This window comes from Coregonus lavaretus (assembly GCF_964263955.1).
Source record: "Coregonus lavaretus genome assembly, chromosome: 10".
NCBI lineage: Eukaryota > Metazoa > Chordata > Actinopteri > Salmoniformes > Salmonidae > Coregonus > Coregonus lavaretus.
In genome coordinates this window covers 18,501,521-18,525,383 of record NC_139997.1, presented here as the reverse complement: position 1 = coordinate 18,525,383, position 23,863 = coordinate 18,501,521, and the positions used below count along the sequence as shown (strand labels likewise).

Genomic DNA, 23,863 nt, shown 5'->3' with positions numbered 1-23,863 from the left:
AGGGGTGGGGAGAGGTGCATATGAAAACCTATTATATAATTCTGTAGCTCTCAAACACAATATTTGTGCATTGAAATGTCCAGACAATTCAACGGTAGTATCTGAATTAGATCTATTAGGAAGAAAGTGAAAAAATTTCCCTAAGTACAATATGGATAAACGAATCTTAACTTGAAGAAGATCCTTCACCGAATCCCCTCTCCACAACCACCGCATGTCTCCTCTCCCCCTTCTCACCCTCCCTCCTCCCTCTTGCCCCTCCTCTTTCCTCTCCCCCTGTCTCTATCCCCTCCTTCCTCACCTCTCCTTCATTCCTCTTACAGCCTTTTGGATGAGGATGACCTTGTCAGTGATGGCCTTGTCCCTGTCTATCTCCAGCTGCATGTCATGGTGGTCCTGAGACGGAGAGGGAGCGGGAGAGACAGAGTAGAGAAAGAGAGAGATAGCATTGTTTATTTTATCATAATATGTGTAATAATGTAGGTGAAAATATGATAATATACAGTGAGGGAAAAAAGTATTTGATCCCCTGCTGATTTTGTACGTTTGCCCGCTGACAAAGAAATGATCAGTCTATAATTTTAATGGTAGGTTTATTTGAACAGTGAGAGACAGGATAACAACAACAAAATCCAGAAAAACGCATGTCAAAAATGTTATTAATTGATTTGCATTTTAATGAGGGAAATATGTATTTGATCCCCTCTCAATCAGAAAGATTTCTGGCTCCCAGGTGTCTTTTATACAGGTAACAAGCTGAGATTAGGAGCACACTCTTAAAGGGAGTGCTCCTAATCTCAGTTTGTTACCTGTATAAAAGACACCTGTCCACAGAAGCAATCAATCAATCAGATTCCAAACTCTCCACCATGGCCAAGACCAAACAGCTCTCCAAGGATGTCAGGGACAAGATTGTAGACCTACACAAGGCTGGAATGGGCTACAAGACCATCGCCAAGCAGCTTGGTGAGAAGGTGACAACAGTTGGTGCGATTATTCGCAAATGGAAGAAACACAAAAGAACTGTCAATCTCCCTCGGCCTGGGACTCCATGCAAGATCTCACCAAGTGGAGTTGCAATGATCATGAGAACGGTGAGGAATCAGCCCAGAACTACACGGGAGGATCTTGTCAATGATTTCAAGGCAGCTGGGACCATAGTCACCAAGAAAACAATTGGTAACACACTACGCCGTGAAGGACTGAAATCCTGCAGCTCCCGCAAGGTCCCCCTGCTCAAGAAAGCACATATACATGCCTGTCTGAAGTTTGCCAATGAACATCTGAATGATTCAGAGGAGAACTGGGTGAAAGTCTTGTGGTCAGATGAGACCAAAATGGAGCTCTTTGGCATCAACTCAACTCGCCGTGTTTGGAGGAGGAGGAATGCTGCCTATGTCCCCAAGAACACCATCCCCACCTTCAAACATGGAGGTGGAAACATTATGCTTTGGGGGTGTTTTTCTGCTAAGGTGGACAGGACAACTTCACCGCATCAAAGGGACGATGGACGGGGCCATGTACCGTCAAATCTTGGGTGAGAACCTCCTTCCCTCAGCCAGGGCATTGAAAATGGGTCGTGGATGGGTATTCCAGCATGACAATGACCCAAAACACACGGCCAAGGCAACGAAGGAGTGGCTCAAGAAGAAGCACATTAAGGTCCTGGAGTGGCCTAGCCAGTCTCCAGACCTTAATCCCATAGAAAATCTGTGGAGGGAGCTGAAGGTTCGAGTTGCCAAATGTCAGCCTCGAAACCTTAATGACTTGGAGAAGATCTGCAAAGAGGAGTTGGACAAAATCCCTCCTGAGATGTGTGCAAACCTGGTGGCCAACTACAAGAAACGTCTGACCTCTGTGATTGCCAACAAGGGTTTTGCCACCAAGTACTAAGTCATGTTTTGCAGAGGGGTCAAATACTTATTTCCCTCATTAAAATGCAAATCAATTGATAACATTTTTTACATGCGTTTTTCTGGATTTTTTGGTTGTTATTCTGTCTCTCAATGTTCAAATAAACCTACCATTAAAATGATAGACTGGTCATGTCTTTGTCAGTGGGCAAACTTACAAAATCAGCAGGGGATCAAATACTTTTTTCCCTCACTGTACATGTCGATTTGTAATCTATGAAATCTAGTCGCCTTAAGAAAGATCTTGGTCTTCCCAATCTCCCAGTCGTCATCTCGTCCAAGAACAGCCTCCACTATATTCTCACACGTCCCTCTCAGGTCCTCCTATGAGAAAACACCAGGGAATGAATGACTCCTCTCTGAACTAATAGCCATCCTGAAGTAGAGTAACAGAACATAGTAATATAATCGAAAGTGACAGCAGGGTTGTCTTCATTAGGACAGAAAACAGATGTTCTAAAACATTTTGGAACAGAAAACAAGCTTTTCTTATTGGACAAGTCCAGGAGGCTCTCCTTGTTTCAGTCAATTTCTTTTGTTTGGTGCCTAATGAACAGGGCCCAACTCTGCTAACCTGTCTGTTGGCAGGTTTGACTCCGGGCATGAGGACACGGTAACGATCTACGAACTCTCCGAAGGTGTATCTGATGGAGTAACCGGCACGTCTGATACGAATGGTCTCCATCATCCCAGAGTACCTCAGCTGACGCACACACAGCTCCCTGTCAAACAGCTAGATGGACAGACACACAGACAGAGTTAACAAAGTGAACAGCTGTAAGGGAAAGGTAAACGAACATCGTGACACACACAGGCACGCATGCAATCACCAACACAATCACACGCACACACACAGGCATGCCCACACACACCACACGCAAATACCCCGCCCCCCACACATACACACACTCTTTTATGCTAGTGTGTTCCTCAGGTTGGACTCACCATGGGTTTCTTGAGCTCGTTGGGTTTGATGCAGCGGACAAAGAAAGGCTGACATACATTGAGGGTTCTCATGAGAAGCTCCAGAGAACGCTTGAACTGGCTACTCAGAGTAGGGGATCGCTTCCTGGTCTCCACACCCTGGCAACACACACACAGAGCAATGTATTTTTCATTTTAACAACCTGACCCTGACACTTTGTTTGGTTATCTGAGGGATGGGGCTGGGAAAATTCAACCACTCTAAGATTCATAGGCAGAGCTATGGATGCAAGGACTGACATTTATAAGTTATATTCTTCAAGAATCAATATGTATACCACAAATTGAAATGACAATTGAACAACAGGGAATGCTACAGATTGTGCCTTTAAATGTATGTGTAAACCAGGGTTATTCAACCGGTGGTCCGCAGAGGTACTGCATGGGGTCCACAGAAAAAAACACAAAATATTTCTATGAATATTGCTAGCAACAACAGAATAAACACATTTTGAATGACATACCTACAGGAGAAAAGAGGAGAATATCTTCTTTCTAATGATGCCAACTTTCTTTTTCAACCTTCTAATATTGAGCAAATTACACTCATTGGAGCCAATTACACTCACTGGAGTATAGGCTACCAGTGTGGCAAGTGCTGCTGGCTGCTGTTACATTTTTTGACTTGCACATACATTTTTGACAACACATGCTAACCTTTTTAACCAGATAAACAGCTGCTCTTAGCGAAAATGTGTTTGGAGTTACCTTTCTAGCTAGTAGGCTATGCTAGAGTTTACACTTCCTCAAAATAATGAAAAACTATCTACCAAATCTATTCATTTTAAAATGTTGATTACTTCTCCTTGACATTATCTGATAAGACAAGACATGCACATTTAGTTTTTTGCTAACATATCATGGGGGTCCCTGGGTTGCCGGTTTGTCTGGGAGAGGGTCACTGGGCAAGAAAATGTTGAAGACCCCTGGTGTAAACTCTAAACACAACTCTAAATCACAGTGTTTCTCAAATAGTGGGTTGTGACCCCCTGGTGGGTTGTGGCCAGTTCCTGCTAGGTCGCAGTGACAAATGACGTGGTCACAGATTAAAAATATTTGAGAATCACTGTTTTAATATTAGTACCACTGGGATGAAGACTGAAAAGAAAGAGGGACAGAAAGGTTTGAGTTCCACAGAGAATGGAAGGATTTTTTTTTTTGGAGAAACACAAGATACACAAGGTTTGGTGGCAGCAGTGAGATCTGGGTTTTACTCAGTGATGTGTATAAATCCTGGATGACTGACAGGGTGTGCAGCCATCTTGGTACTCCTCCATTGTAAAAAAAGATTTTGGAAGCTAGATAATTGCATTTATTAATGTCTACATTCATTTTTGACACTTATTCTATTCTATACTTTTAAATTATAAGCGAGTTAAACATAAAAAAAAAAAATACATATATAAACATTTTCCTTAAAGTATTTTTTTTAGAGAGTACTAATGTTACTGTCCCCACTACAACAACAAAAAATACTTAAATACATGTTATTTTGTCCTTAAACATTTAATTGAAATGCTGTATAATTCCATTCGTTCCTATGGAGGACTGCTCCTATTGGGGAGTGCCAATATGGCCGACCAGTGGCGTCAAAGCCTCTCTATGGCCAATACATAACATCAGCAATCCAGGGTTTATGTACAAAATTGTTTTACCACAGAAGGAATGGCCGTTGTTTACCTTCGGAGAAGGAGTGGTGGGCGGCAGATAGCCACACAGAAACTGGGGTCAGACAGAACAAGAGAACACAACAAGAGAAAGAGAACGACAGAGGACGATTAAGAGATGAAGATAGGGGAGTGGTGGTATTAGCCATGCCTAATGCTAAGGGAAAGAAGAATAGTAGCAATAGTAAAGAAAAGTAAGAATTGAGAGTGATCGCTTGATGACATCATCACTTGGAGACAGGAAACTTCTGACTATAGGTCACAAAAGATGTCATAACCATAGAAAAATAAGTGGGTACACTTTTAAAATGGCCACCGGTCCACCCATTACAGACCTGTTGACTTAAATGGGGAGGCACTTTCTAGTTATTCTATTTATATAGTCTAAAGCTTCTCTGGAATTCCACCATCATGACCTACTCTAAGCTTTTCTCCCTTTTGCTTCGTGGACACAGCCTGGTGGAGTGAGTAGGGAAAATACATTCAAGGTGTCATCATAATATCATCACTATGTGACCACCAGACACGTCCTCTCTCACCATGGCGACGTCAGCCTGGAAGATCTGCTTGATGAACTTGTTCTTGGAGGAGTGGACCAGCTGGATAATGTCAGTGTGGAGGCTGTCACGATTCTTCTCCAGGAAGCCTGAAACACACAGGAGTCAGCCATGTCCAATTCCAAACCAACCTCTAGGCATGGCCTCTTCACTATGCACTTGTGGAGATATGATAGGTGTAAATACGTTTATCAGAGGGCAAGGTGGAGTCATTACCACATTGCTTACACATGGCATATCCTCTCTGATCTTCACAAGTGCCTAGGGTGTAGTGGCTAGGGGTTGATTTGACATCGAGCATATGAACAACTAATAGACTCAATACTTTGTCTTCTGACCATGAACCTACCTATAGAATCCAACCAAGTCCTACTACATGGAGCATCAGGGACTTCATTATGTGATTGCAATGAATTGGGTTGAGTGTGAAGCTAATGCCTTAGAATAGGCCTACCTCTGGTCTCGTAGTGGACCACCCCAGCAAAGTGCTGGATGCCAAACTGTGTTTCGTAGGTGTGCTTAGGGGGATGGTAGTTGGTGTTGAGTTTGTGCTGGGAGTTGAGTTTATACAGCATGGTGGAGTCTGTTCCCTGAGAGACACAAACAGAGAAAAAATATTTAGGCTGCTTCTGAAATTATACCCTATTCACTATATGGTCCTCTGTAGCTCAGTTGGTAGAGCATGGCGCTTGCAACATCCGGATAGTGGGTTCAATTCCCAGGACCCGTACGTAAATGGTATGCATGCATGATTGTAAGTTACTTTGGATGAAAGCAGCTGCTAAATGGCATATACTATGTTATTATTATAAAGGGGGCATAGGATTAGGGTGCTATTTCGGACGCACCCTTCAAGTTTGTGACCACAAACGAATAGAAATCAATAGCATTTTATTTACTCACTCAGGGGCAAAGGCATAGTCAGGTTACAATTGTAAAAAATTAGTGCGCCGTGGTATTGGTATGCAATACCGGGCTCCTCTCGGCATGTCTCTTAGATAATTTGCCACAAAACACGGTACCTCGGTACAGAGTTTTAAATAACAAACTTTTTAATGCCTCCAACTGTCCATCCCCTCTTACAATACCTAAACACAATATGCATATTGATTTACATAAAATGGTAAGTTGCCATATTGGTACTGTACCTTGGGGAACTTGCTCTCCTCGTCTATGAGAGATATGATGTTCATAGGTTTATTGGCAATCATGTCAAGGGCGTCCTGGTTGTCAGTGAACTCGATGTGCTGCCAGTTGATGTCCTCTAGGTTGTACTCCTCCTGCTCCAGCTTGAACACATGCCTCACAAAGAACTGTTGCAGGTTCTCATTGGCAAAGTTGATGCACAGCTGTTCAAAGCTTCAGGGAAGAAGAAACATAGTCGGTCACTCAACAGCCAATCAATTTAGGGGTGTGCGTGTCCTCACTTTGATAGTAAAACGTATCCGTGTGTGTGTGTGGTTATTTGTGTGTGTGTCTGTGATTCCCGCTGGCAAAATTGATGCACAGCTGCTCAAATCTACAGGGAAGGAACGTAGCGAGAGCCAGTCCCTGGACAGCCAATCGAGTATAAAGCCATGCAGTGAGCATGTCAACCGCACAAATCAACAAAAGAGGCTGTCACTATTGTCTGACTTTAGTCAGGCACATACCATTGTCATCCAATTTTCCAATAGAGAATTCCAATAGGGAATTCATTACAATTATGTCATGGCATGCTCCATATACAACGTACCCTAAATGGAAAAAAAAGCTTTTAGACTTTTGAATTTGAACCACCTGTTGACTGTGAAGTTCTCGAAGCCGAAGATATCGAGCAGGCCAATGGACCTCCTTATGATCTTACTCTCACAGGATGGAGGTCTGAAGATGGCCACGTTGATCTTGTCCACAATCCACACAAACAGCCTCCCATAGATACCCTGCGACAGGAGGGACAACGTTCATTTACACTGTGTCGTAGATGCTCTTGGAGGAACAGCTTTCATTAGACAGAAAGGAACTTTGACCTTCTGTGAGGGATCCGATTTAGGAGTGTGTGTCCTCACTTTGATAATAAAAGGTGTCCGTGTTCACACGCATGCGTGTCAGGGTCCTGACCTTGACAAAGGCGTCCCTGACGTCCAGGCCCTGTTCCATGCTGAGGGGGGTGGACACACTCTCGCCCCGGGTGATCAGGGTACGAGTGGTCAGACATGACATCACGTCCTTAGGGTCCACCTCAACAACAACAACAACATACTGTAGTAGAGTACAACAACAACACAATACACAAACACCATACACAGTGACGCAGTCTAAAGTACAAGCCCAACATAGAGATCATGTACAGGTAAGACAGTACTACCCACCTCCATCAGAGATGCAGCAGTGGACAGGTCTGGAGATCGCACCACCACGCAGGCATCCAGGTTGTCATAGCAACGGGCTGTTGGAGTGTATGTGTTTTAAAGGGGGATAAAAGGGGGAAAGCAAGTCAATTAGCCAATTGAGTTAGCAAAGTCATTTAGCCAAGTGAATATATAACTTCTAACTCAATAGTTAACTTGTAGTCAGGTGCCAGTTTAGTAAGACTATCCCACGGTAAACCTCTAGCAAAATTCACTAAGTAAGAACAAGACAGGGCTTAACAACTAACACAAACATTCAGATGATTCTTTGGATTCACTGCTCTAGATAGCGCAGTGTCTATCTATGTCAGGGATGGGCAACTGGCGGCCCGCAGGCGCCCTCAGATCCATAAAAAAAAACAATAATCAGTCGGGGTCTCATCTTAGAATAGACAAGGTGCAATTTCATCATGTTCAACATTTTCTCTACACCCCATGGTAAAATGTGTAGAATTGCAGGAAATTAGATGTAAAACAGTAAAAATTCCTCTCTGCCCCATGGCAAAATTAATAGAATTGCCTGAAATTCGTTATAAAATTGCGAAATCTTATCTCCGCCACATGGCAAAATGTGTAGAATTGAACTAAATTTACTCTAAAACGTAAAAGATTTCTCTCCACTGTCAAGAGGGGTATGCACATGTGGGTACGCAGACCAATGAGTTCAGATTTTTTGTGGCTCCCACCCCATCAAAGGCCCTTCCCTGATCTATGTAGTGTGTGTTCATGCCAGTGTTGGTTCCTCAGCGGTAATTTCACCTCACTGTTTGCTGCTCCAACAAGTAATCATCAATAACACTTTTAATAATATATATTTTTTTATCACTTGTGGGCAGGGCTCCAAATCAACATTTTTTATTGGTAGCACTGGCGCTCCCAACTTAAAAAGGTTAGGACCACCACATTACATTTATGAGCACAAGAAAATTAGATTTTTGGAATTCATTGTGATACAGCCTATATTGGGCCTATATGAATTCTAGCTACTTCTGAAGCACATGTTGTGCCCTAGAACCTAATATGTAATACTATAAACACATTAGCTTATTATAAAAGTTAAAATGTTGGTATGAACACCTATTATTGAAATTACAGTTATTACAATTAAGTCATTTGTGGATTTATTAGATTTCTACATTGTGTAAAAGCACTATTTTCCTATTGAGATGCATTACATTTAAAATTCTACACTGTCTCTTTAAAAACGTCAGGTTTGTGATGACAACATGCAAGAGGTCTGTCATTCATTCATTCATTGCTATGATCATTGATCACCTGATTTTTTTCATAGTTGCACAGTGCTCCCAAAATAAAACTCCTGGTCTCACAGCAAAATATTTTGTCGCACTTTGGTGCTTCTACCACTCTAAATTTCAAGCCTCTGCCTCTAACCCTAGGAAGCCCTTTGCCACCTTCTCCTCCCTGCTGAATCCCCCTCCTCCCCCCCCTGCCTCATCCCTCTCTGTGGACGACTTTGTCAACCATTTTGAAAAGAAGGTTGACGACATCCGATCCTCATTTATTAAGTCAAATGACACCGCTGGTCCTGCTCACACTGCCCTAACCTATACTTTGACTTCTTTCTCCCCTCTCTCTCCAGATGAAATCTTGCGACTTGTGACGGCTGGCCGCCCAACAACCTGCCCGCTTGACCCTATCCCCTCCTCTATTCTCCAGACCATTTCCGGAGACCTTCTCCCTTACCTCACCTCGCTCATCAACTCATTCTTGACCGCTGGCCATGTCCCTTCCGTCTTCAAGAAAGCGAGAGTTGCACCCCTCCTCAAAAAACCTACACTCGATCCCTCCGATGTCAACAACTACAGACCAGTATCCCTTCTTTCTTTTCTCTCCAAAACTCTTGAGCGTGCCGTCTCTAGCCAACTCTCCTGCCATCTCTCTCAGAATTACCTTCTTGATCCAAACCAGTCAGGTTTCAAGACTGGTCATTCAACTGAGACTGCTCTTCTCTGTGTCACGGAGGCTCTCCGCACTGCTAAAGCTAACTCTCTCTCCTCTGCTCTTATCCTTCTAGACCTATCCGCTGCCTTTGATACTGTGAACCATCAGATCCTCCTCTCCACCCTCTCCGAGTTGGGCATTTCCGGCGCTGCTCACTCTTGGATTGCGTCCTACCTGACAGGTCGCTCCTACCAGGTGGCGTGGCGAGAATCTGTCTCCGCACCACGTGCTCTCACCACTGGTGTCCCCCAAGGCTCAGTTCTAGGCCCTCTCCTATTCTCTCTATAAACCAATTCACTTGGCTCTGTCATATCCTCACATGGTCTCTCCTATCATTGCTACGCAGACGACACACAAGTAATTTTGTGTGATAACCAGGTGGCGAATCGCATATCTGCATGTCTGGCAGACATATCAGTGTGGATGTCGGATCACCACCTCAAGCTGAACCTCGGCAAGACAGAGCTGCTCTTCCTCCCGGGGAAGGACTGCCCGCTCCATGATCTCGCCATCACGGTTGACAACTCCATTGTGTCCTCCTCCCAGAGTGCAAAGAACCTTGGCGTGACCCTGGACAACACCCTGTCGTTCTCCGCTAACATCAAAGCGGTGACCCGATCCTGCAGGTTCATGCTCTACAACATTCGCAGAGTACGACCCTACCTTTCACAGAAAGCGGCACAGGTCCTAATCCAGGCACTTGTCATCTCCTGTCTGGATTACTGCAACTCGCTGTTGGCTGGGCTCCCTGCCTGTGCCATTAAACCCCTTCAATTTATCCAGAACGCTGCAGCCCGTCTGGTGTTCAACCTTCCCAAGTTCTCTCATGTCACCCCGCTCCTCAGCACACTCCACTGGCTTCCAGTTGAGGCTCGCATCTACTACAAGACCATGGTGCTTGCCTACGGAGCTGTGAGGGGAACGGCACCTCCGTACCTTCAGGCTCTGATCAGTCCCTACACCCAAACGAGGGCACTACGTTCATCCACCTCTGGCCTGCTAGATCCCCTACATCTACGGAAGCACAGTTCCTGCTCAGCCCAGTCAAAGCTATTCGCTTCTCTGGCACCCCAATGGTAGAATAAGCTCCCCCACGATGGCAGGACAGCGGAGTCACTGACCACCTTCCGGAGACACTTGAAACCCTACCTCTTTAAGGAATACCTGGAATAGTATAAAAGTAATCCTTCTTCCCCCACCCCCCATAAAAAAAATAAAAGTGGTTGTCCCACTTGCTATCATAAGTTGAATGCACCAATTTGTAAGTCGCTCTGGATAAGAGCGTCTGCTAAATGATGTAAATGTAAATGTAATGCTTGTGGGAGCACAGTGCATGAACATAGCCTTTTTCCCCTACAGTTGATCTTCTTTGCCTAGCTCCTGTGCCAAGTTGAAAGTCATTGTATTGTGTGTCAACACTCTCTTTCCAAAATGGCCACCTCTGCTCACCCTCGTAGCGCAAGTTGCCCATGTGTAGGATGGCCGCCAGTAGTTTGGAGATCTCCCAGTTCTCTATCTCTGTGAACATCAGCACCTTCATGGCCAACAGGATGCTGGAGTACTCCTTCAGGTCGTCACGGCTGTTACACTTTGTACAGTTCCCCTGGAGAGGGACACACACATATGCATAGGTTTACATACAGTATACGCTGGGAGCTATACACACGCACAAGGACGGAAGGATGCACGTAGGACTGTTGCGGTGACCATTTAACCGCCACACCAGCAGTCATGCATCATGACCGCAGTAAAATTCCACATGACCGTTGAGTCACGTAATCTCCTCTTATGCACTCTGGACATGCTTGGCAGTACCCAACTCGCTAACGACCATCAGGTCGCTAAAGGCCTGGTATTCAGGGCTCTATAGTCCCTCTAACCACTTTGACATCATTGCAAATGCAATCAAAAATCACATCAAAAATTATCATCAAAACAGTATTGTACTTTTAAAACTCACCTCACTGTGATGATCAATTTGAAGAAAGAAGTTCAACAGCAGGTTGAAACTGAGTGGAAATCATGGTCGTTGTGGATGTTGTTTCAAAGCCTAACACAATGAAATTCAAAACCCCCATACGCATATTAGAGCTTATGCATAGGCCTATATAATGTATGAGCCCAAGGCTGAAAAAACCCCAGAATTAAAATAATGATTGTGTAGTTATTATACAATACATAGCCTACCACATTCTACGCATTGCAGACATTTTTAAAACTGATTTAAGATGCCAGTTTGCATTGTTCTGTGAAGGGAGTAGTACACAGCGTTGTACGAGATCTTCATTTTCTTGTCAATTTCTCACATAGAATATCCTTCATTTCTCAGAACAAGAATAGACTGACGAGTTTCAGAAGAAAGTTATTTGTTTCTGGCCATTTTGAGCCTGTAATCGAACCCACAATTGCTGATGCTCCAGATACTCAACTAGTCTCAAGAAGGCCAGTTTTATTGCTTCTTTAATCAGCACAACAGTTTTCAGCTGTGCTAACATAATTGCAAAAGGGTTTTCTAATGATCAATTAGCCTTATAAAATGATCAACTTGGAGTAGCAAACACAACGTGCCATTGGAACACAGGACTGATGGTTGCTGATAATGGGCCTCTGTACGCCTAAGTAGATATTCCATTAAAAATCAGCCGTTTCCAGCTACAATAGCCATTTACAACATTAACAATGTCTACACTGTATTTCTGATCAATTTGATGTTATTTTTATGGACAAAAAAATTGCTTTTCTTTCTAAAACAAGGACATTTCTAAGTGACCCCAAACTTTTGAACGGTAGTGTATGTTTTGATTTCTAAGACATTCTGAAGGTTTGTATCATTCACAACTAAAGTTGCCAAATAACTCTAGATTTAGCATATAGGACCTGTTTCAAATGATCACTTCTATGCTCAACATAGCCGCTTCATATGCGCACTCGCTCCAGAATGAGAAAAATATCCTTTCTATTTTATTCAGTTAAGTTCAATTATATTCTTCTTACAATAAAATCATATAATATAAAATAATTACACAGTACTTATAAGCAAGCATATCTTGTCTGCTAAATGAACAAGTCTACAGCCTATGGCATGACGCATAGCCAGATAACATACAGTAGGCCAACTCATATTGTTCTTCTGAAATACATTTTCTTCATATCATAATGTTCCTTTAGACCTGCCTAAAATAAATAATGGATTGATTGTGATGGTGTATATTAAATTGATTTATCAGACTTGTTTAAATGTAGATGTTCCAAAGGCTTGCATCAGCAGCTTGCATGCGGCTTGTACGCGTGGAGGCCTGGAGATGCTAAACATGATTATGTTAATTAACAGTCAATTACCGTGAGACCAGCAATCTTTTGCATGACAATAACCGGCTGACAAAATGCCATGACCACCACAGCTCTAGGTGCACGCACACTTGTGCACACACACAGTGTATACAAATATACCCTGGGAGTGCACACAGGACCTCTATACCAGGCGGTGTCAGAGGAAGGCCCTAAAAATTGTCAAAGACTCCAGCCACCCAAGTCATAGATTGTTCTCTCTGCTACTGCACGGCAAACGGTACCTGAGGGCTAATTCTGGGACCAAAAGGCTCCTGAATAGCTTCTACCCTCAAGCCATTAGACTGCTAAATAGTTAACCGGACTATCTACATTGACCTTTTTTGCTCTATGCACACAATGGACTCTACCCACACACTCACACATACTTACACTGACACTCCAACACATACACACAGGCACACATTTGCTGCTGCTACTGTTGATTATCTATCCTGTTGCCTAGTCGCTTTACGCCTACCTATATGTACATACAGTGGGGAAAAAAAGTATTTAGTCAGCCACCAATTGTGCAAGTTCTCCCACTTAAAAAGATGAGAGAGGTCTGTAATTTTCATCATAGGTACACGTCAACTATGACAGACAAAATTAGAAAAAGAAATCCAGAAAATCACATTGTAGGATTTTTTATGAATTTATTTGCAAATTATGGTGGAAAATAAGTATTTGGTCAATAACAAAAGTTTCTCAATACTTTGTTATATACCCTTTGTTGGCAATGACACAGGTCAAACGTTTTCTGTAAGTCTTCACAAGGTTTTCACACACTGTTGCTGGTATTTTGGCCCATTCCTCCATGCAGATCTCCTCTAGAGCAGTGATGTGTTGGGACTGTCGCTGGGCAACACGGACTTTCAACTCCCTCCAAAGATTTTCTATGGGGTTGAGATCTGGAGACTGGCTAGGCCACTCCAGGACCTTGAAATACTTCTTACGAAGCCACTCCTTCGTTGCCCGGGCAGTGTGTTTGGGATCATTGTCATGCTGAAAGACCCAGCCATGTTTCATCTTCAATGCCCTTGCTGATGGAAGGAGGTTTTCACTCAAAATCTCACGATACATGGCCCCATTCATTCTTTCCTTTACACGGATCAGTCATCCTGGTCCCTTTGCAGAAAAACAGCCCCAAAGCATGATGTTTCCACCCCCATGCTTCACAGTAGGTATGGTGTTCTTTGGATGCAACTCAGCATTCTTTGTCCTCCAAACACGACGAGTTGAGTTTTTACCAAAAAGTTATATTTTGGTTTCATCTGACCATATGACATTCTCCCAATCCTCTTCTGGATCATCCAAATGCACTCTAGCAAACTTCAGACGGGCCTGGACATGTACTGGCTTAAGCAGGGGGACACGTCTGGCACTGCAGGATTTGAGTCCCTGGCGGCGTAGTGTGTTACTGATGGTAGGCTTTGTTACTTTGGTCCCAGCTCTCTGCAGGTCATTCACTAGGTCCCCCCGTGTGGTTCTGGGATTTTTGCTCACCGTTCTTGTGATCATTTTGACCCCACGGGGTGAGATCTTGCGTGGAGCCCCAGATCGAGGGAGATTATCAGTGGTCTTGTATGTCTTCCATATCCTAATAATTGCTCCCACAGTTGATTTCTTCAAACCAAGCTGCTTACCTATTGCAAATTCAATCTTCCCAGCCTGGTGCAGGTCTACAATTTTGTTTCTGGTGTCCTTTGACAGCTCTTTGGTCTTGGCCATAGTGGAGTTTGGAGTGTGACTGTTTGAGGTTATGTACAGGTGTCTTTTATACTGATAACAAGTTCAAACAGGTGCCATTAATACAGGTAACGAGTGGAGGACAGAGGAGCCTCTTAAAGAAGAAGTTACAGGTCTGTGAGAGCCAGAAATCTTGCTTGTTTGTAGGTGACCAAATGCTTATTTTCCACCATAATTTGCAAATAAATACATTAAAAATCCTACAATGTGATTTTCTGGATTCTTTTTTCTCAATTTGTCTGTCATAGTTGACGTGTACCTATGATGAAAATTACAGGCCTCTCTCATCTTTTTAAGTGGGAGAACTTGCACAATTGGTGGCTGACTAAATACTTTTTTTCCCCACTGTACCTACCTCAATTTCCAGGTACCCCTGCACATCGACCTGGTACTGGTACCCCATGTATATAGCCAAGCTATCATTGCTCATTGTGTATTTATTACTCATGTTACAATTTGTTTTCTATTATTATATACCATTTTATTGTAGTCTGCATTGTTGGGAATGGCCCGTAAGTAAGCATTTCATTGTTAGTCTACACCTGTTGTATACAAAGCATGTGACAATTAAAATTTGATTTCACACACACACACACACACACACACAAAGATGCAAGTGCTCACGCGCACACACACTCACGCACGCACATAGCACACGCATGCACGCACACACACACACTACTCACCATGGTGAGGTAGGAGTAGTCAGTGGCGAGGCCCAGGCCAAGCTTGTTCTTCAGCTCTGGGGCCATGCCCCGCAGCATACAGTAGAATATGTGGTAGTTCCTCTCATCTGCAGCCTGGGGGGAGAGTAACAGCAGGATCATGTTCATTTGGTACAACATTTAATGAAACTGCCCAAATGGGAATCTGTCTGCGAACTTGAGACGTCTCCATTATGTACTGTTCTATTCTGGCCCCTGTATATCCCCTCCCCCCTGGACCCTTACCTGTCTGCAGACTCGGGACTTCTCCAGAAGGTACTGTTCTATCTTGGCCCCCTCGATGGCCCCGCTCTTGTTAAAGTGGATGTCGATGTACTTCCCAAAGCGACTAGAGTTGTCATTCCGAATAGTCTTAGCATTCCCGAACGCTGCATAGATTAAAGAATAAAGCTCTGAGTTAGCGTAATAGATGCAGTTCAGTGAACCATTCTCGCGTGATAAATAACCTTGCCTGAGATCTGAAGACTTGTGTTGGCACCCCGAGCGAATGCCTAGGGCTTAAGCTCACAGGGCTAACAGTATTGTGGCATGCAGTATACCCGGGTTTGGAACCCTGGTCAGTCACATTAGCTAAGAGAGAGATAGACAGGATGTATACTATAGGGCTTTGCATCCTTTGCCAGTCCACATGTAGAGTACACAGATGGAAACTTTAGAAGGTGCAAATGAGGCATTAGACATGGATAAGAGGCCCAGTTGTCGTGTTAATTCTGGGTCACACCAGGTGTCATAGAAAGGTGAATTGATGCCCTGCATGGCTTAAGCTGTACACCAAACTGTCGGATCACTACTCAGAGGAAGGCCCTCAAAATTGTCAAAGACTCCAGCCACCCTAGTCATAGACTGTTCTCTCTGCTACCGCACGGCAAGCGGTACCGGAGTGCCAAGTCTAGGTCCAAAAGACTTCTCAACAGCTTCTACCCCCAAGCCATAAGACTCCTGAACAGCTAATCATGGCTACCCGGACTATTTGCACTGCCCCCCCCCACCCCATCCTTTTACGCTGCTGCTACTCTGTTAATTATTTATGCATAGTCACTTTAACTCTACCCACATGTACATATTACTTCAACTACCTCAACTAGCCGGTGCCCCCGCACATTGACTCTGCACCGGTACCCCCCTGTATATATAGCCTCCCTACTGTTATTATATTTTACTTCTGCTCTTTTTTTCTCAACACTTTTTTTGTTAAAAATAAATGCACTGTTGGTTAAGGGCTGTAAGTAAGCATTTCACTGTAATGTCTGCACCTGTTGTATTCGGCGCATGTGGCCAATACATTTGATTTGATTTGATTTGATTCATGGTCTGGAAGCTGTTTACTTCACCCCTGTACTAGTTCCAGGGGAAAGCGCGCAAGTCATACATCTGTCTAGCTGTCTTTCAAGGACTCTTTGAAGAATGCATTCCAAGTTCAGCTTTTCCTACTGTTAAGTGGAGTGGAACTGGAGAACCCAAGAGCAGACTCAGACGAGGAGATGGGATGACGTAACCAAGGTATTTATTGAAACAGTGGGGAAGATGGAGTGCAGGTCAGGGGAAACTGCTGGAAACCAGTGCGGAGGCTGAGGCTGGAGCGAGGGGGGTTGAGACAGGGTAAGCAGGTCCGGAGGGGAAACCCAGGGAGTAGTAGAGTGGGGGATCCAGGACAGAGTAGCAGGATGACGAGACGTGGGACTGGAGACAGAGACCAGAGTCAGAGCGGGCAGAACTGTAGCGGAGAGGAAAACAGCATCAGGCAAGGAAAACAGGCACAACAGGATAACAGGATCTGAATAGTAACACATGGCTAGAACCGTAGACTGACTGACAGGGGTTACAATCTAGCAGTGTGGAAGTGGCAGGACTGAGTATTTGTAGAGGTCTTGATTATGGAACAGGTTGCAGCTGGTGGGGATCTACTCTGACTCCAGCACACCTGCCTCCGCCCACACAATCACACAAACACACACAGAGAGAGAGAGAGAGGGAGAGGGAGAGAGGCGGCAGGTCAAGGAGACACAGAATGAGCAGTAGAGGGCGTTGCAGGAGCAGATGTGACACCTACACAGCTTCTGTGATTCTAGCCTCGTTAAAAATCATAAACAAACCCCAAAACTGCACCTGAGGCAGCTTGGAGTGAGTGTCTCTCTACATTCTACACAACACCACATTTGGCAGAGACAGACAGCAAGCACCCTAGCTATGAAATATCAGTGTTGAGTGGATGTAGTTAGTCTCATAGAATTCAATAGAACACTAGAATGGACATTGGCATCCAGGAAACATAACTACAAGATAGCAATCTTGGACTGTTTTTTCTTCTTCTCTCAATTAGACTGGTTTGGAATTTGACCAAGATGGCTGTCATTAATAGCCCATTCTAGTGTCTCATCTCTATGTTGAGTCTGACCTTCCAGTATGGGGTTGGCCTCCAGGACCTGTTGCTCTATCCAGGAGTGTTGTCCACTGATGGCTGCCAGGAACTGCAGGATCAACTTGGTGCTCTCTGTCTTACCGGCCCCAGACTCACCACTGAGGAACACAGGAGGAGATACAATATTTTTCTGTACAGATGCAGACAAGCAGACAGACAGGCGGACACCCATGCAGGCGCACACACGCACACGCACACACACAGAAACTCAAACACATGTACATTTAAATAGAGAAACACAATGCACACACACACACACCAATACAATACACTAACCTGATGATGCAGCACTGGTCCTTGTTGTTCCTCTGCATGTTGAAGTAGCAGTTGTCTGCGATGGCAAAGATGTGAGGTGGCATCTCCCCGATCTTCTTATTGGTGTACAGGCGGATCTGGTCTGGCGTGTAGATGGGCAGCAGCTGGTAAGGGTTTACTGCCACCAGAATTGACCCCGTGTAAGTCTGCAGGCAGAGGTCAAAGTCAAAAGATGAAATGGTCAAGGGTCATGCCAAGATCAGGGCAACAATGTCATCTGTGAGGATTTAGTGATAGCTTGATTTATCAACAGCGATACCAAGATTTGTCGCTTTCTTTCACTGTGATTAGGGTAGTCACTAGGCTTGTGATCACTGAGATTATGTGTTGTAAGCCTGATGAAAACTGATCATTTAAATTAGAGCTACAAAATGATTGGAAGTTCAAGTTCATGAACTGAATTTAGGCTGAAAATCACCTTATTGTGCATAATCTAGACATAATAATCAGTCATAATAGCCCATGATTTGTTGCACCTCCAAGCCCAGGCCAAAGCTGTGGTGTGTTCTAAAGGCCCTAAAGGCTCATGTGTGTTGAACATTTACGCTTCGGTGGTGAAAGCACACTTAACAAACTGGATCTAAGGTTAAGCCTGAAGCAGAGGCCAGCCTTCAGCCTAGCAGAGATTATAGCCATTCATTCAGTGACCGCGAAGAAAAGGAAAGTAGCAGAAGTGCTAGCATTAATGTCATGGGCTAGCATGGGCTAGCTTGTTAGCATGTTGCTTGTTCACAGATTATTTATTTTTTTGCTTGCTTCTGTAGTTTGTACTCACCCTTCCTCCACAATTTGTCTATACAGAGAAATAGGGAGGGAGATGAAGAGGAAGAGTGAGAGGAAAGAACCATAAAAAATAAACTGCCACAAGTTGATGAGGGACCAACTGGGACACACACACAGGGGCTGGCTCTCAATACTCTATAACAGCTTCCTTAACCCCCAGTACCACATATGTCACAATGGACTGGACATGTTTCCATCATGTGTCCTGCCAGAACAGTGATACTGGAGGAAAGGACATGTGGAGAGGAAACTGTTTCAAACTATTGAGACTTAGCCAGGCAGGTAAGATAAGGAACCAGTGGGGGGGTTGTGGCCAGGGGAAAAACATAACCAATATGCCAGCATAACCATATAAGAAAGTAAGTCAAATAACCACACAGACAAATCCTATAACAGTCCATCATACATCAACAACATGAGCTACACATCACTAAACAAGGTCACTAGGTTTTATAGAATACGTTCTAAACCACACTTCCTTGTTATTTGAAGGACTCATACAATATAAAATGATGGTCCTGTAGTGGTACCAAAGGCGAGCAGACAGTGTTGCAGGGGTGACTCACATAGATGACACGCTCGTTGTAGCGGATGAGCAGGTTGCGCAGGATCCCGGCCTCGTTGAGGTCCCCCAGACGGATCATGTCCTCCACCCCGTGGATGGAGGTGGGATGCATGGGCTTAATGTTGGTGGCATTCTGGGGCAAGATCCAGTGCTCCTGATGGGGGAACAGTTACAGTCACAGCCATTGAGGAACTATGGTGTCATAGGCTGCTGTGTGTCCATGTCGGTTTGTTAGATTAAGTAAAGGCCCTGTTTGAATCCTTCCTTCCTTGAAGTAATCAATGATATAACATCTCTTGGTGTAAGCAAGCTTTCCATGGCATTACTTTCAATTATGTCATGTAATAATGATTACTTAAAGGAAAGGAGGAATGGGAGATGCATTTCAGGAGTATTCGAACAGGGCCAAAGTCTTGTTTCGTCAACGTCGCGTCAATGTTTTGTCAAAGTATTGTCACCGTCTTGTAATGTCTTGTCAATGTCTTGTCAATGTCTCATTTTGTGTGGACTTACCCTCCCCTCGTCGTCCAGCACCTGGATCTGTCCCGAGTCACAGAGCTTGACCAAGGCTCCCACCGGGACATCGAACTCCCGGCCCGTCTTAAGGTCCAACCAGACATAGTCCCCCTGGAACGCAACCACAAACACAACCAGTGTTGAATACATTACATTTGCCATTCCAATATGTTACGAACATGATTTCAATATATTGTCCATTAGGGGTGGGCCTAGCTCTGGTCCAGGATGTGATTTTTGTGTTGTTTTTTTGCCGCACATTACGCCAAAGGTGGTTTGAAATGCATTTTAAATTTGCAAGAATATGGACCTGTCGTCAATTTCAAACCACCTTTGTTCAAATTTTCTGAAGTACAGACTTTATGAGAATGTGATTACATTACAATGCGACACAATAGTAATATAATAAAATCTACTAGTAACATCTCACTCTGCCAACAGACTCAAAAGTCTGTTCTAAGGTCACGTTAATTAGTGGAGCAATATCACACTTAATGCACCTCATAATCCCTCCTGACACAATATTATTTTTCCTACATCAAAGTTATTTTCTGTGCACTTCCTAAAATAACCAAATCTGTAAAGATTAGAAGATCAATCCAAATAAAATAAAATAATAAAGAAGGTTGGCTAATTTGAAGTCTGCCAGTCCGTCCAATAAGGGAAATTAGGTTGATGTAGGCTTAGCCTCGTCCAACTGCGGACTTTATAGGAAATGATGTAACTTATCACTTGTTGCTAGGAGGAGGTGAAGCTGTTTCGAGAAGGTTTGAATATTTTGAAAATGCATCCTTCCCTCCTTGTTATAATATAATATGCCATTTAGCAGACACTTTTATCCAAAGCGACTTACAGTCATGCGTGCATACATTTTTAGGTATGGGTGGTACCGGGGATCAAACCCACTACCCTGGCATTACAAGCGCCATACTCTACCAATTGAGCTACATCACTTGTTATCACTCTAAATTATGATTGGTGAAAGCAAGGCCTATGCCACTTTACAAACCTCCCATGCCAAATCAGTGATTACTCCAATGTTTGGGAGGCAAAGTAAACAGATAAACAAAATCTTATAAGAGGGCTAGGGGGAGCAGCCTACTGTAAATCCCTGCTGTCAATCAAGGTGAGATTAGGAAATCAGCCCCAATCAGAGAATGGGCTTGGTCATATCTTAGTGTTAAGCTGCCATGTTGTTTTTATTGTCCCCCACGATGGAATCGAGGGGGGGACTGTGGATCTGTCTCCGTACCTCAGACAGCACTGGCCTGATTTGAACTAAACTTGGGTGAATGATGTGTCTTGCCATAGAGATCCGTCAATTACAAAATTACCCTGATTGTCCCAAGGCGGGAGCTATAGTAATGAACTGAAATGTGTTAGTCACATGCGATATCTCAATTGGGCCAAGGGGGCATTCGTGGGGGATGACATGTTTACTGTTGTTTTGTTTTAACACGCTGGACACACACTGACCGCACTGTCATTCCATCTCTCACAAACCACCAAACCACATGTTGACCCAATGAACCGGACAACAACAACACATTTAGTACCGAATCAATCAAAGAAAGCACCATTAATTTTCCAGAATAAGTCAAAAATATTAGTTTTGCTCTACACCAAAACATGTTTATGTTCTTATTGAGTAGAGTTTCTTTTCATTGAGTAAATTAAACCAAATGTGCATTGCTATAAGAATGATTTTGACTCCCCAAAACCCAGTTACCAGCTTTGCTAGAAAAAGATGTTGTTAGCACTAAAAAACATCAGATATTGCATTGCAAAACCAAACTGAGGTGAAACGTCCATGTCACTATCCCTCCGTCTAGACAACACAAATGTCTTGCTGAGGGCATGAGATGCATGATTCATGGCTAGGCTCTTGACATTGAGGTAGCCGACTCCTTAAAGAGATAGTTCAGAGATTTGACATATTTTAATATTTGTTTCCTTATCTTGAAAGCCGTCTATGGACGAGACGTGACTGCAATCCACACTCTATTTTTGTCAAACTAGCCACACCAAACAAAATTTTTTATCGATTAACTATCCCTTTAAAAACCTGGATAAAGTGATATTTAAAGTCCCACAAAGCCTGTCTGACTAATGATGGGAGACTGAGGGTGCCTGTTATCTCATGCTATGTCTGGCATTTTAATGTGTTTTAATGTGGCCTCTGGTGGGCCAGCTGATAACACACCATAGCCCCTATTCTTTTAGCATGTGAATTGAGTCTCACCTAAAAAGGTTGTCCACAGGGTGTGTGTGTGTGTGTGTGTGTGTGTGTGTGAGTGTGAGTGTGAGTGTGTATGTTTGAGAGGGAGAACGAGTGAGAAATAAGGTATTCTACTCTGTACCTGTTGCAGAATGACCATGGTTCAGCTTCCGGTTAATTCCAGGACATTAGAAGTCACCATGTGAGGCTCCTGGAATAGAAAAAAAGTCATTCTAGACATGCATATCAGACCTACAGTACATATATGCACACTTAGAAACTGGCCCAGCGGGGATTTGAACTACCACTGCTGGGGGGCATATGCAGTCCATAGGCAGTTGTGTTGACCACTAGACCAACCTCTGGCACAGTCTTACTAATGGTAAACATTCACCACAGGGGTTCTCTCTATACTGTGGTTCTCATGGGACCGATGGCTTGAAGGTGAGTCTATTGTCCTGTGGTGACTGGTGGACCAGACCCCACACTGTCTGGGCCTAGAGGAATACCACTTTAATCAATTGGAATTAATGTGTATTAAACGATAAACCTTTCTGCCCACGGAGACCGAGGGTACACACATATGCTTGTTGTCAGACCCTCCATCACATTGCAAGATTAAAGACATTACTGTACATAAATCAAAATGTCCCCAAAGCAGTTGTCATTGGAAGTAATGTGTAGTATGGCTATGTCTGAAATGGCATGGCACCATATTCCCGATATATAGTGAATTACTGACAGCCATAGTCATTGAGGTAGTGCACTAAATAGGGAATAGGGTGCCATTTCAGGCTATGACTTCTGCAGATGTCTTCAGGACTGATCATCCATTGCACAGGGGCGTTTTGACCTGTGCTCTGGTCCGATTCACTTCCCTTCTCTTAAATGTGCACTCATTCACTCCTTATTAGGGATTTAAAAGCATTTCAAACAACGGGTGGTTTGGAATTCCCATTGTTAGTCTATCCTGCCCATGATACACTAGACAACATACACATGGCCACATTCATAAAAAGTGCCATTACTTACATCGTTACCTAGCAACACACTACTACTACTACTTTTACAGATCCACTGTCTCATCTGCCCAGCCATGCAATTCATAAACTTGATCTCCACTGTAAAAAGCATCTAGACATTATACATTTACATTTTAGCAGACGCTCTTATCCAGAGTGACTTACAGTTAGTGAGTGAATACATTATTTTTTTATTTTTCATACTGGACCCCGTGGGAATCGAACCCACAACCCTGGCGTTGCAAACACCATGCTCTACCAACTGAGCTACATCCCTGCCGGCCATTCCCTCCCCTACCCTGGGCCAATTGTGCGCCGCCCCATGGGTCTCCCGGTCGCGGCCGGCTACGACAGAGCCTGGATTCGAACCAGGATCTCTAGTGGCACAGCTAGCACTGCGATGCAGTGCCTTAGACCATTGCGCCACACTCTGACATGTGCAACATTGTTGCAATATTGACATTCAATATTCTTTGTGTCCCATAATAATGAACGTATCAGGAGTCAGGACGAGACAGACAGGCAGGCAGTTTTTCTCAGCCAGTCGAAATCATGAATCAGCATCAGTTTTACAATATATACAAAGAAATGTCAATAGAAAAAAACAGGTAAAATGAAATGAAGCTAGTTTGCTGTCTTTCCAGCTTCAGTCTGGCGTGATTGTGTTAGCTGTGTAGTTGGCTAGCTAGCAAAGGGGGAAGAGCCTCCATAGCAACCATTCTTGTTTGTTATAGCAACCTGCAAAGTTCTG

At 43.8% G+C, this 23,863-nt stretch overlaps 1 protein-coding gene across 1 annotated transcript in view; it reads right to left on the bottom strand.

The window, feature by feature from the left end:
* LOC311135578 (unconventional myosin-VIIa-like) overlaps nucleotides 1-19,468 on the bottom strand; it is a gene marked incomplete at both ends in the record, with an annotated part of 62,942 nt that extends 43,474 nt beyond the window's left edge. The window contains 17 exons of the mRNA XM_084169588.1: nucleotides 302-396; nucleotides 2,145-2,237; nucleotides 2,488-2,646; nucleotides 2,859-2,996; nucleotides 4,578-4,619; nucleotides 5,104-5,210; nucleotides 5,576-5,711; nucleotides 6,270-6,480; nucleotides 6,901-7,043; nucleotides 7,222-7,341; nucleotides 7,473-7,549; nucleotides 10,923-11,076; nucleotides 15,236-15,349; nucleotides 15,500-15,642; nucleotides 17,670-17,791; nucleotides 17,970-18,154; nucleotides 19,358-19,468. Of these exons, the coding sequence (XP_084025714.1) occupies nucleotides 302-396; nucleotides 2,145-2,237; nucleotides 2,488-2,646; nucleotides 2,859-2,996; nucleotides 4,578-4,619; nucleotides 5,104-5,210; nucleotides 5,576-5,711; nucleotides 6,270-6,480; nucleotides 6,901-7,043; nucleotides 7,222-7,341; nucleotides 7,473-7,549; nucleotides 10,923-11,076; nucleotides 15,236-15,349; nucleotides 15,500-15,642; nucleotides 17,670-17,791; nucleotides 17,970-18,154; nucleotides 19,358-19,468 (2,150 nt within the window). The remainder of the gene's footprint in view (nucleotides 1-301; nucleotides 397-2,144; nucleotides 2,238-2,487; nucleotides 2,647-2,858; nucleotides 2,997-4,577; nucleotides 4,620-5,103; nucleotides 5,211-5,575; nucleotides 5,712-6,269; nucleotides 6,481-6,900; nucleotides 7,044-7,221; nucleotides 7,342-7,472; nucleotides 7,550-10,922; nucleotides 11,077-15,235; nucleotides 15,350-15,499; nucleotides 15,643-17,669; nucleotides 17,792-17,969; nucleotides 18,155-19,357) is intronic.
* Nucleotides 19,469-23,863: the final 4,395 nt, after the last annotated feature.